Source organism: Dromaius novaehollandiae, chromosome 1 (assembly GCF_036370855.1).
Source record: "Dromaius novaehollandiae isolate bDroNov1 chromosome 1, bDroNov1.hap1, whole genome shotgun sequence".
NCBI classification, from domain to species: Eukaryota; Metazoa; Chordata; class Aves; order Casuariiformes; family Dromaiidae; genus Dromaius; species Dromaius novaehollandiae.
This window is the reverse complement of record NC_088098.1, coordinates 162,224,506-162,236,534: the sequence shown is the minus strand read 5'-3', so window position 1 is coordinate 162,236,534 and position 12,029 is coordinate 162,224,506. Positions and strand designations below refer to the sequence as shown.

Genomic DNA, 12,029 nt, shown 5'->3' with positions numbered 1-12,029 from the left:
CTATCAAGATGATACTTTATCTCCTGATCAAACAGAAGCTTGAGTGTGAGGATTCTCATACTGTGAACCATGCAGTAACGAAATCTTGCATTATTTTGGAGAAGTTCAGTAACTGTTTTTCCCAGAGGGTGTTTGATAAGCCTGTTTTCTTTTTCCTCTGGGTTTTTTCTTTTCTTCTGTAATCCCCATTGTTCTAGCACAGAGGAAGACTTTGTTACAAATCACAGCTGTATGCATGCTTCCCTGGCCTAAAGAAAAGGAGAAAAAGTAGAGGGGCATGAAAGAATTTCAACAATACCCACTAGTCCAATAATCTAATAGGACTTAAAAAATAAATAAATAAAGTAATAATAATAATAATCCCTAAATGAGATGATGCTGTTCTTAAATAGTCTTGATGAGACTTCTGAGAAGTTCAGTTCTGATTAAATTAATGCTTTAAATTTAGATATTGTTTGCTGTCTCCCCCCTCAAAAAAGGTAGCTATGCTGTTCTGATTACCGTTCTGAAACGAGGAATGTTCTGACACCATTGAGAGGAGGAAAAAAAAAAGAAAGGAAAAATTTTCTTGATATTTCCCTGGTTAGTTCATTTAATTAAAATGCAATTCCCAGATGTTAGTACTAGATGTATATTTGTGTCAACAGTTTAGAACTTTCTTCTAGGTCTGGATTTGGCCTGGATTAGATAACCAAGTCTTTATGTACACCTTTGGAATTATGCATGAGGACAAGTGAAAAGCCTCTAACAAATCAAGTTGATGAATTCTCCTTCCCTCCTGCCCCCTCACCCCAAAATAGGTGACTTGTGTATATTGTGCTTTGTAGTTTCCAAAATTATGATTTTTTTTTTTCTTGTCACTCTGTCTTCTGTAGCTGACTGGAAATACAGGCATGCTGGCTTGATGGCACTCTCAGCCATTGGGGAAGGTTGCCACCAACAGATGGAAGGAATTTTGAATGAGATAGTTAATTTTGTTTTGCTATTCCTTCAGGATCCTGTGAGTCTAATTCAGTTAATTATATCAAAATGTTTTCACTTCTGCTGTCTTGACTACTTGCTAACTATTTGAGGGAATTATTTTTTCAGCATCCAAGGGTAAGATATGCAGCTTGTAATGCTATTGGACAAATGGCAACAGACTTCGCACCTGGTTTCCAAAAGAAATTTCATGAGAAGGCAAGTTGTAGATCAGTAGGAAAGAAGTGATAAAACCATGTCCCATTCAGAAATTTGTTTTTTTCTCTGAAAATAAACTTTTCTGTTACAGGTGATAGCAGCTCTTCTGCAAACCATGGAAGATCAAGGCAACCAGCGTGTTCAAGCCCATGCGGCTGCAGCACTCATAAACTTCACTGAAGATTGTCCCAAGTCACTGCTTATTCCATATTTGGATAACCTAGTGAAGCATCTTCATTCCACTATGGTGATAAAATTACAAGAGGTATAATATACTGAATGAGTCAGTTCTGGAGGGTAATTTGTCACATACACAAAGTCTCTGTAGCTGAACGTAACATCTGAAATAACAGTATCAGCAGATATGTCTACTTGTTTATAAACTGACAAGAATTAAGACATGTATAATAGTAGAATTTTAGATGTGGCTTGCTTTTGACTAAAATTTGTGCTTTAGAAATATAATCCTTTTTTTCCCTCTCTCCAAGTTGATACAGAAAGGTACTAAGCTAGTTTTGGAGCAAGTTGTGACTTCGATTGCATCAGTTGCAGATACAGCAGAGGAGAAGTTTGTTCCCTACTATGACTTATTTATGCCCTCTTTAAAACATATTGTTGAGAATGCTGTTCAGAAGGAACTAAGACTTTTACGAGGAAAAACTATTGAATGCATCAGTCTAATTGGTCTTGCTGTTGGTAAAGAAAAGGTAAGCCAAGGTCTCATCTGACTGCCTAAATATGTTTTAAAATACCCTTGTTTTCTTCAGTGATCATATTGAATTATTGTTGTGTTCACCTGTTCAACCTCTAGATGTGTTGTCACTGGTTTTCATGTTTGTATTCGTCTTTTTTTATTTCTGAGATAACTGTCTTGTTGGTTAGATTCAGAAATTCAGAACAGAAGCCTGTTGTTTAAAAAAACAAAACAAAAACACCCACAGTTTTAAGCTACTCTTGTCATATTCGACAGCTGTTGAAAGTGAGGTTGAATTCTTAAGAGAAATACTGAAGAGTCTCATTTAGGCAGTGTCAGAATAGGGGCTAAAATGTATGTAGCTAAAAGGAAACTTAACATAGTTTTTAGAAGCAGATGCCTGAAAAAGTTTGAATGTGCTTCTGATAATATTGCCAGTTCTTTTTTGTCATGACATTTGATATATTTGGCAATTGGGTTTTTTTTGTTGTTGGTAGTATGTCAGTTAAAATGTATATCCATAAAGAAGCCAAGGAACAACTGTAATGGGCTATATAGGAGTCTGAGTGGTGTTCTGATAACAAGTTGGAATTGTTGTTTGTAGACTTTAATTTTCTGTCTTCATCACTCAGTAAAATTACAGTTTTAAATAAAATAGCATGATGTGCATATTAGGAAAAGAGTCATAGCAAAAGCAAATTTCTGCCCTTTCCTTTGACTTAGAAGAAGGTCTGCCAGCAAACAGCCATTTATGTAACTAAATTGAAAACATGTTAAGCAGAAGTAACCTTTGATAAATTGTTCTTGGAGAGGGCTACTGGAAATCCTTTTAGTGTCAGATCTCCTAAGTGGATTATAACATTTAGCACAGGGAAGGGAGTGGAAAGAGCGTAGGTATGTAACATCACTAGGGCATCTGACATGACCTAAAATATTACTAGCTTATAAGTAGTATGCTCATGCTGTTGGCTTTTCCCAGTTCCACAGAGAAGTCAAAATAGTAGGGAGGATATTTGGGGAAGTTTAGAATTGTAAAATTCTTTTTGTCAACGTTAGTATTCATGTAGCACTTTTTAAAGTAGTTGCCCGTTTGCTTTCACATATGTGAATAGAAGTACAGTGTAGTTAAGTCAACAATGACTTTGTGGTGCAGCCAAAAAAAGAACTTGTGTTTTCACTTTTATCCTCATTTCAGTTTATTTTCAACTTTAGCTTGTGTCTCGAGAGCGTGTTGGGTGTTAATGCTCACTTAAGTTGTTTGGTTCTGAGTCTTGGTAGAGTACCCTTCTAATTTGCCTTTAAAAACATATGGTTGTTTCCTATTTCTAGTTTATGCAGGATGCCTCAGATGTCATGCAGCTGCTGCTGAAGACACAGACAGACTTCAGTGATCTAGAAGATGATGATCCGCAGGTATGTTAAAAAGTATCTCTTTATAGCACATCATTTGGTTAGTTTTTAATATACTGCTTGTACATGTGACATTCCCCAGAAATGTAATTACACCGTCAAAATATCTGTTCAGCCCATCTTACAAAAATTAAGATTCAATGCCCTAAGATGTTTTAGAATCTAGTTAGTAAATACCATAGTTATCAGGTATTTTTCAGAGAAGTGCATTTAAGATCAGTCTTCCAGCGTCTATATTTGCTTGAAGAAATTTTAGCATGTGTGCAATCATTCCTCGTCTATTAGTAACTACTTTATTTGACGTTGTATGATCTATTCACTTGCTGTCACCTTTTATAAATAGTTCCACGAGTTTCATTAGACAGCTGTTCTAATGTGTGGACAGCTATTTTAACGTGTGCATCTGAAAACAGCTGTTTCTCTGAAAACACAGTACCATGGTCTTTTGCCGTTTTCAGGAACGGAGCTTAGTAATATCATTTAAATTAAGGAAATTCTTTATTTCATAAAGAACTTTTACTTTTGAAGACAGTCATGGTTGCATTACAAGTACATCTTATACTATTACATTTTTATGTATATAAGAATGTTTATAAGAGATACTGTCAATGCTTGGTTATTTGTAACTGTTTGGAAGATGTTTGGAAGATGCATTTTTTTTATAGCTTGCATGCAGAATTAGTTTTTCTTCTCTTTTAAATGTTTTATCCACTGCTGACAGACTCTGAAAAAAATAGTCCTATTGTATAATATTTTCCTTTACACTTTCCTTTTAAATATGCATTAAAATATGGAACATAAACTCTGCACTCTTATTTATAGATTTCTTATATGATCTCAGCGTGGGCCAGAATGTGTAAAATTCTTGGAAAGGAATTTCAGCAGTACCTTCCTGTTGTCATGGGACCTTTAATGAAGACGGCATCTATTAAACCTGAAGTAGCCCTTTTAGACAGTAGGTTTAAGATAATGTTTTGCTTGAAAAACACTGAAATAAAAGGTTCTGTAGCATTTTTAGAACACTTTTTTGCTTTGTATAACAGCACAAGATATGGAGAATATGAGTGATGATGATGGTTGGGAATTTGTAAACCTAGGAGATCAGCAAAGTTTTGGAATTAAAACTGCAGGCCTTGAAGAAAAAGCAACTGCATGCCAGATGCTGGTGAGTAATAGAACAGTCTTAGTGATCTACTTATTGCTGGACTAGCAAGTCTGAAGTCAGAATCTGTAATAAAAGTATTCGTTATGGTATCAAATTGATCTGTGTTTCTTAGGGTGATACTGTTGCACTTGGATTTTTGGACTCTTTACTATGCTGTTTACTTGACTAAACATTTCTCTGTACCTGGGGCTTGAATTTTTAAGATAAGCAGACGTTTTTCCTTTACTTCAGCAGAATTCTTAAAGAATTGGAGAAGTTAAAGAATAAATAGTTTCTTTTTACAAATATTGAGGTTTCTGAATTCTGTTTTTCTTTTTTATAAAAAAAAAAAAAAAAAAAAGCTTATGGATTAATAGTCAGAACTCATGCTGCTATCCGTCTCTCTTAAAATACCGTAACTGAGGGGTAGGTAAAAGCATTATTGCATGTTTTCTTTAAAAACAAAACAAAAAACAACCTTTTAGCCATCTCCTTGCTCAGCTTTCACTGATTGACTATTCCATAATTTAAAAATATTAGTAACAATATTTTCCCTTAATGCTGGCATTTCTGTGTTCTGGCTTCAGGTTTGCTATGCAAAAGAGCTAAAAGAAGGATTTGTGGAGTACACAGAGCAAGTTGTAAAGCTGATGGTTCCCTTGTTGAAGTTCTATTTCCATGATGATATCCTTTTAATGAATTCTACTGTGAAAATGGAAATGTGGTTTGGAAGAATCAGAAAGTTGTGCACACTCTTCTAAATAAATTGAAAGTGTAAGCTAGCACTTTTAGATGGTGTATTATGTTCTCTGTAGCAGAAACTTTGTTTCTGAGAACCTTATTTTACACACAGTATTTTAAGTAGTGAATCCCAGTCTTCCCATCCTGTTCCCCACCACCACCACCCTGTTTCTCTTAAGGTGGCCTGTAGTGTTGAAAGCAAACAGTACAGAAAATATTGTTTGGGTCAACAAAGTGAGAGAGACCTTGAAGAGCTTTACTGTCATGGCCTGGAATAGGTAACAGCTTTTAAATAGCAAGCAGTTTAATTTTGCTATGATTTTGATGTGCATCTAATTAGGAAACCGAATGCAGAGGAGTGTAATAACAAATCAATTTCAGGTAGGAAACTAATAACTTCATAATAGTAATTGATGCTTAAATTCTAAGCACTTCATGTTGGCTTTGATCATTTTAAATTCTAAGCACTTCATGTTGGCTTTGATCATTTTATTTCCTTAACAATAAAACGTGTTCGGGTGGCAGCAGCAGAGTCAATGCCCCTCCTTCTTGAATGTGCTAGAGTTCGTGGGCCAGAGTACCTCACACAGATGTGGCACTTCATGTGTGATGCACTCATCAAAGCCATTGGGACAGAACCAGATTCAGATGTTCTCTCAGAAATAATGCATTCTTTTGCAAAGGTAACTTATTCTTTCTTTCTAGAAATATTGTGATGCTACTGATGGTAGCTTTTTACAGTAAGAAAGAACATGCATGTTATGTTAATTTAAATGGCTAGCAGAAATGCAAAGCCACCTCTAAATGTATTTTGGTTATGGGGGGAGGGGTGTGTGCGCGCATGTAGCTTGACTATAAACATTGTTATAGCTGATTGGAAAACTTAGTCTTACACTGGTATTTTGATTCTTGCAAAAAAAGTGAATTAACCTAAAATTAATACCAGATTTCTTAATTTTAACCACAAACTATTTAAAAGTCCTGTGGGTGAAATGTACAGTGGTATTATGCCTTATTTCTGTAAGTGGAGAATTGAGTGCAGTATAAATGTTCTATTTATGTTATTTCTGCTAGTGATCACTTAAAGCAAAGCTTGTATTAATATATCCCCTGCATGTTTCAATTTCATTGTGACTGCTCAATACTGAAAAAGTAAAAATTTTATTTCATTAGTGCATTGAGGTAATGGGAGATGGATGCCTTAACAATGAACACTTTGAAGAACTTGGAGGAATATTAAAAGGAAAACTAGAAGAGCACTTTAAAAATCAAGAATTAAGACAGGGTAAGTTGTCATGAATACATGTTAATGTATGATAGAGGCAGTTCTTAAAGGCAGAACATCTTGTCTATAACATTGTGGCACTTTTTCAATTTGAATTCTTTGCAGTTTTCTTAAAGCAACAGCAGTGTCTTATGCACTTCCCTTGTCCTTGTGGTGTCTCTACTTTTATTGCTGGTTTCTCATGCTGTTTTATACATTCTCAATCTGCAATGTGTCATTTTATTTTCTGTTTTTCTGTGAAAGCTCTTTAAAGCTTATTAAAGACAGCAAATCCCCCACACACTTGTAGCAGTATTGTAATGGTTTAATATATTTTTTTTAATTTAGTGAAAAGACAGGATGAAGACTATGATGAACAAGTTGAAGAGTCATTACAAGATGAAGTAAGTTAATTAGGGGATTTTTTTCCCTATAGAGTATCAGGATGGAAATAAATATGACATGCTATTCAAAGCATAGTGCATCTTCTCAGAATTATTTTTAACAGGGAAAGTGCACTGTTGTCATATCCCTTCAAAACTTTCAGCAAGAATTGTCCATTCCAGTCACACTCACATATGTGAACTGGAAAATATATAAGGAATCCTTGTCCAGTGTGTTGAAAGAAGTAGTTCAGAATATAGCTTTTTCAAATTTTCATCTTCCTCTCAAACAATTCTTTTCAGGTAACTTTAAAAAAAAAAAAAAAAAAAAAAAAAAAGCAGTATGCTGTCAAATTCTGTTATCAACAGTGTCTGTAATGCTATTGGTAATCCAAGGCCCACCTTGCAGCCTTGTGTTTTTATTTTGTGTTTTTATAGGCCTGGGTTGCTTTTAAACTTTGAGCATATCTCTGATACCTGGGCCTCTGACATGTTAGGTCAGGAACCTGTCTCAAAAAAGATAGACCTAAAACAGCATCAGAGAAGGACAGCAGGATCAGTAGCTGTGCATAATGTGTTTCCTTATGAGAGGGTCCCAAAATGACATACCTGCTAAGATACTGAACTGACCTCTTAATTTGAGGTAGAGATGACTGAAAAGGAGATAGAATAGTTCTATTAAATCTTCACTGTTATGGAGAATGTAATAAAAAATGATAATTCGCTGCTGCTTATAAGAAATGGAGGCTACCCAGTAGAATTTAGTAGGAAGTATTTTTGCTACATGATGCATAATAAAGTTGTGAAGTTTGTCTATGTGAGTTTAACCTGCTCTTAGACTCCAGAATGCGTCTTAACAGATCCTGCATCCATATGTAAATATTTTCTTAAATAAAAATACAGTTCTTGTGCCCATCTTCTTTAGGAATATTTTGCCAGCATTCAAAAGGGTTAAGTTCTGGCATCTGCGTACTGCTTGTGATCAAGCGATAATAACACCCAGGTCTTGAGCAAGAGCTTCTCCTGATTTTCCACTTTGTGAATGAACAGAATGAACAGCAGAAACTGTTCAATGTTCTTGCAGACAGCGAGATAGGCAGTTTGGAAATAATCCTTTTTATGTATCGCTGTGCACTGGTAAGGAGTGAAAAAGCTAGCGAATAGAACAGTTGCAGAGCATAGATTCAGCTTCTGTGGAAGAGTTTCAATGCATTTCCTTAAATGCTTTTAACTTATATTTGATCTCATTGATTTTGATAAGTTACCAGGCACAGCCCTGCCTTAGGCAGTTATTAAACTGCTAATTGATAAAGGGTGGGAGAAGGTATGCACTGCACAAGTGTTATTCTCTCTCCTTAAGCATCCGTTATTGGCTATTATGCATACCAGAGCAGGTGGACCACCTGGCCTAATGCAGCAGAGTGGTTTTTTTGGTTTGTGTGTGTGTATGTGCGCGTGTGTGTCCGGGGGAGGAGTTCTTCTCTATTTTCTTTGTGTGTATGCTCCAGAGGTATTGCTTGAATTATACCTTGGCAGTGCAGAAGCTGTCTAAACAGAAAGGGTTTAAATTTCCTGTTGTGGTGTGCTGCCTTTTGCATGAGAAATACTTTCTAGTTTCTCACTAGAGACCAGAAACTAACTTTATTCCATTTTCCCTGCCTATGAAATTATAAACTGGTTAAAGAAATCATACTGAGTACAACAGAACTTGCTTTAAAACAAAGTCAGTTTTTTTCCTGACACAAGCAGGTCCAGGGAACAACTTTCAATCCTCACTTGTAAGCATGATGTGAGTTGGTAGCTGAATCTGAGCTAGAGATCTTTACTTCACCAATTTAATGCATCAATTGTGCAAGCTAAAAGATGAAGCTGAGGGATAAGAGGAGATGATTAATATTCCTTATTTTTGCCACAACCTTCTATCACAAAGGCAGTTTATTATTTACTTTTCAATAAAAGCTTGTTACAGTATTTGTAAGCTCCAGGAAAGGGCCTTCTGCCTTCTATAAAGGGGATCCATTGAAGCAGTACATCTGTACAAGACAGTGTTTGTCATAATAAAATGTGTCCCTGAAACAAACCTTTTAGTCTAACATGATTGAGCACCCTAAGTTAAATGGCAATCAACTTTAATACCAAGAGTTGAAAAATAGTGAACTTAACAAGATTGTTTTTTACAAAGCCAAATAGCTTTATTTCATTAATTTAGAGACCTTAGCATTTTGTGTGACTTTGGGTATTTTAAAGACTGTTAGTCTCAATGTGAGTTGCATTCTTTTCCCATCAGGATGATAGTGATGTTTATATTTTGACTAAAGTGTCGGACATTTTGCACTCGATATTCAGCAGTTATAAGGAGAAGGTGTTGCCATGGTTTGAAAGGTTATTACCACTAATTGTCAACCTAATTGTAAGTACTTTGGATTCTTTTAATTTGACTTTGATTTGTTCTGATATGTGATAGGGCTTCCACGCTGGATTCTCAGAGAACTTGGTAGACAAACTGTAGCAATCATTGTTTTACTAAATAGAGGCATTTCAAAGTTTATCCTGGATCTGATGTGAATCATGCAAGCTGTTACCTGATGCTTTTTAAACAACTGCAGAGCCGTGCTAATTGTAACTTTTGTGTTTCAAGACCCAGAATCATTGACACAAACAATTTTGAGAAATTTAATTTGCCTGGGAGTATCTGGTCCTCTCTAAAAGAGATATCAAGAAGAGGGCCCAAAAAGGTGTGATGGGTTAGTGGGAGTAACTGCATGTGAAATAGGTAACTGAGCATGAAGTGGAAGTAAAGAGATTTAGCCTAAAACCATTACTCTTTTAATTAGCTCAGATATGCACCCTGATTTTATTTTGTTTATGGCATTGTGGTTGGTATCATTATAAAAACTATCATGTCTGTAAGACTAAATTTAATCATCTGTGAAGAACTTGATACAAATGCTAGACTACTGTTGCAATGAATCTGTTTTGGTGATAGAATCATTGTACAAAAATACCAAACTTAAGATGGCTTACCTGTTATCTGTTTTTGATGCAGTGTCCACACAGGCCGTGGCCAGATAGACAGTGGGGTTTATGCATTTTTGATGACATTGTAGAGCATTGCAGTCCCTCCTCATTCAAATATGCTGAATACTTCCTGAGGCCAATGCTACAGTCAATATGTGACAACAGCCCAGAGGTTAGGCAAGCAGCTGCTTATGGTGTTGGAGTTATGGCACAATTTGGTGGGGACAGCTATCGTCCTTTTTGTACAGGTATGTACATTCACCTGGTAAAACTATCTAACTGACTCTGCCAAAAAATGCTCATTTTTGATAAATGATGTCATGGTCTCTTCAGCAATGCAATAAATCGCCAATATGACTTGTGGGGCACACTGACTTATTAAAATTCTGTGATTAAGATGAGCATTATTATACTTGTTTTGGAGTCTACTTTACTTCTGAATGGCTCTGATTTCTCTAAAACTTCAGATTCATCTTGAATTTAAAGAATTTAATTATCTGCTGGCACTCTTCTCACTAGTCAACAAAGTTAATTCTAAACACATCACATTGCATCCTTATTAGAGGGGGTTTTTCCTTTTTTATATTTAGTCAGCTGTTTCAAATATATTTCACATGAATTGTAAATGAAAGTGGAATTAAATGATTTCAGAATGCGAGACTCATGTGATGTTGATAAATTAGTATTTTAACACAAGTCTTACCTCAAATAGAGGTTTTAACTTTGACTATTAATTTAAATATGACTGTCACATGGTGACAATCAAGACCAAATGTCTGTGTAAAAATAAAGGGGGGGCAGGGCAAGTGGGGAAAAGCCTTGAAGTGAAATATTCAGAACATTAAAATTGTCTAGAGAAATGTTTCATGGAAGTTTTTATGTAAATACCAGATCAGAATCTCTGTGCCAAGACTAGAGCAGTAGAGACTGAGCTCAAGATAGTTCTGAGTTTGGAGTTTTGTCTTCTGCAGTTGAAGTGCAATTTTGTCAGTCATTAGACTTTACCTTGGACTACCTAAACTTGATAACAACTTTGGTTTTTTTTTTTTTTTTTTTTTTTTTTTTTTTTTTTTTTTTTTTTTTTTTTGGACAAATGATCCTTGATAAAAGGAGTGTTAACCTTCCAGATACTGTACTTAGCTTCTCCTTTAATTTGATGTTTAGCTAAAATAACCTTTTTACTTTGTGGCATACAGTCTTATTAGGAGGCAGCCTATCAGCAGGCACCTCTAAAGTATTTTGAGTACCATTGATATACATATAAGAATATTGTGATTTATTTTAATAGATGAAGATGTGCTGTAATTAGAAACAATCTAAATCCATGGCATGAGAAGCTATCTACCCCGTAGGCTTTACTGCCTTCTCTGAAAACATATTTGTGAGCTTTTATTTACAATTTAACTTCTTTACTGATTAATATTTAGCCACAGCATATTGTTCAATTGTAGCTTTGTAGCAGTAAGTAAAAACTCCAAGAGACTACTCAGAAGATGGTTTAACATGAGTAATTTTGGGGAGTCAGCTGAACAGAGATAGGAATAAAGGGAAAACTTATAAATGGCATAGGAGCTACAATATGGTGAAACAAAAAGAATTAAAGATAAAATTAGGAAAAACAAAGAAATGAGTTTGAAGGAAAAACTGAAACAAAGTAACTTTATAAATGGGAAAAGAAGTTTTCAAGATTCCACAGTTTACAGGACTGTCAGCATTACATCTTTTTTTATGTTGACTGGAGAATATAATCAGCTATTCTCTGTGGATACCATTAATCAACCACATGTGCTTCTTCCTAAATCTCACCGGTGGCCTTCAGTCTTTTGGTATTGGAAGATGTTATAAGAGATGATCATCTTCTATAGTATCTGTATAGTCAAAAGCTATTTTTTTCAAAGTTTATCTACTGCAGCATCTGTATGAGAATAGATCTGTTTTTCTAGATAAGAAAAAAAACTCAGGCTGATTTCATTCTGATGCACTTTTAATTTCATGGCTGCCAGGACACATGTACCTACACACTCATTCATTAGTATTAAGCTGTATGAGAAAATGAAGGTGATACTTAGCTTCAGTAATCATGGTAGTCTGAGCATAAAATGCAGACCCAGCTTGCATGGACGTTGTGGACAGCTCTGTGAAACAAACTGCTTTACAGAGAAGTCTAGCATCATTCAGTCTCCATTCAAAGTGCAA

The 12,029-nt window shown here is 35.3% G+C and overlaps 1 protein-coding gene and 1 long non-coding RNA gene across 2 annotated transcripts in view; one reads left to right on the top strand and one right to left on the bottom strand.

The window, feature by feature from the left end:
• LOC112994825 (uncharacterized) overlaps positions 1-12,029 on the bottom strand; it is a 47,317-nt gene that overhangs the window by 10,768 nt on the left and 24,520 nt on the right. The window lies entirely within an intron of this gene.
• Positions 1-12,029, top strand: part of IPO5 (importin 5) — a 46,256-nt gene that overhangs the window by 24,878 nt on the left and 9,349 nt on the right. Inside the window, exons 11-23 of the mRNA XM_026119415.2 lie at positions 876-1,000; positions 1,090-1,179; positions 1,271-1,444; positions 1,668-1,886; positions 3,203-3,286; positions 4,106-4,238; positions 4,327-4,448; positions 5,015-5,111; positions 5,679-5,851; positions 6,342-6,453; positions 6,781-6,836; positions 9,103-9,225; positions 9,862-10,081. Of these exons, the coding sequence (XP_025975200.2) occupies positions 876-1,000; positions 1,090-1,179; positions 1,271-1,444; positions 1,668-1,886; positions 3,203-3,286; positions 4,106-4,238; positions 4,327-4,448; positions 5,015-5,111; positions 5,679-5,851; positions 6,342-6,453; positions 6,781-6,836; positions 9,103-9,225; positions 9,862-10,081 (1,728 nt within the window). The remainder of the gene's footprint in view (positions 1-875; positions 1,001-1,089; positions 1,180-1,270; positions 1,445-1,667; positions 1,887-3,202; positions 3,287-4,105; positions 4,239-4,326; positions 4,449-5,014; positions 5,112-5,678; positions 5,852-6,341; positions 6,454-6,780; positions 6,837-9,102; positions 9,226-9,861; positions 10,082-12,029) is intronic.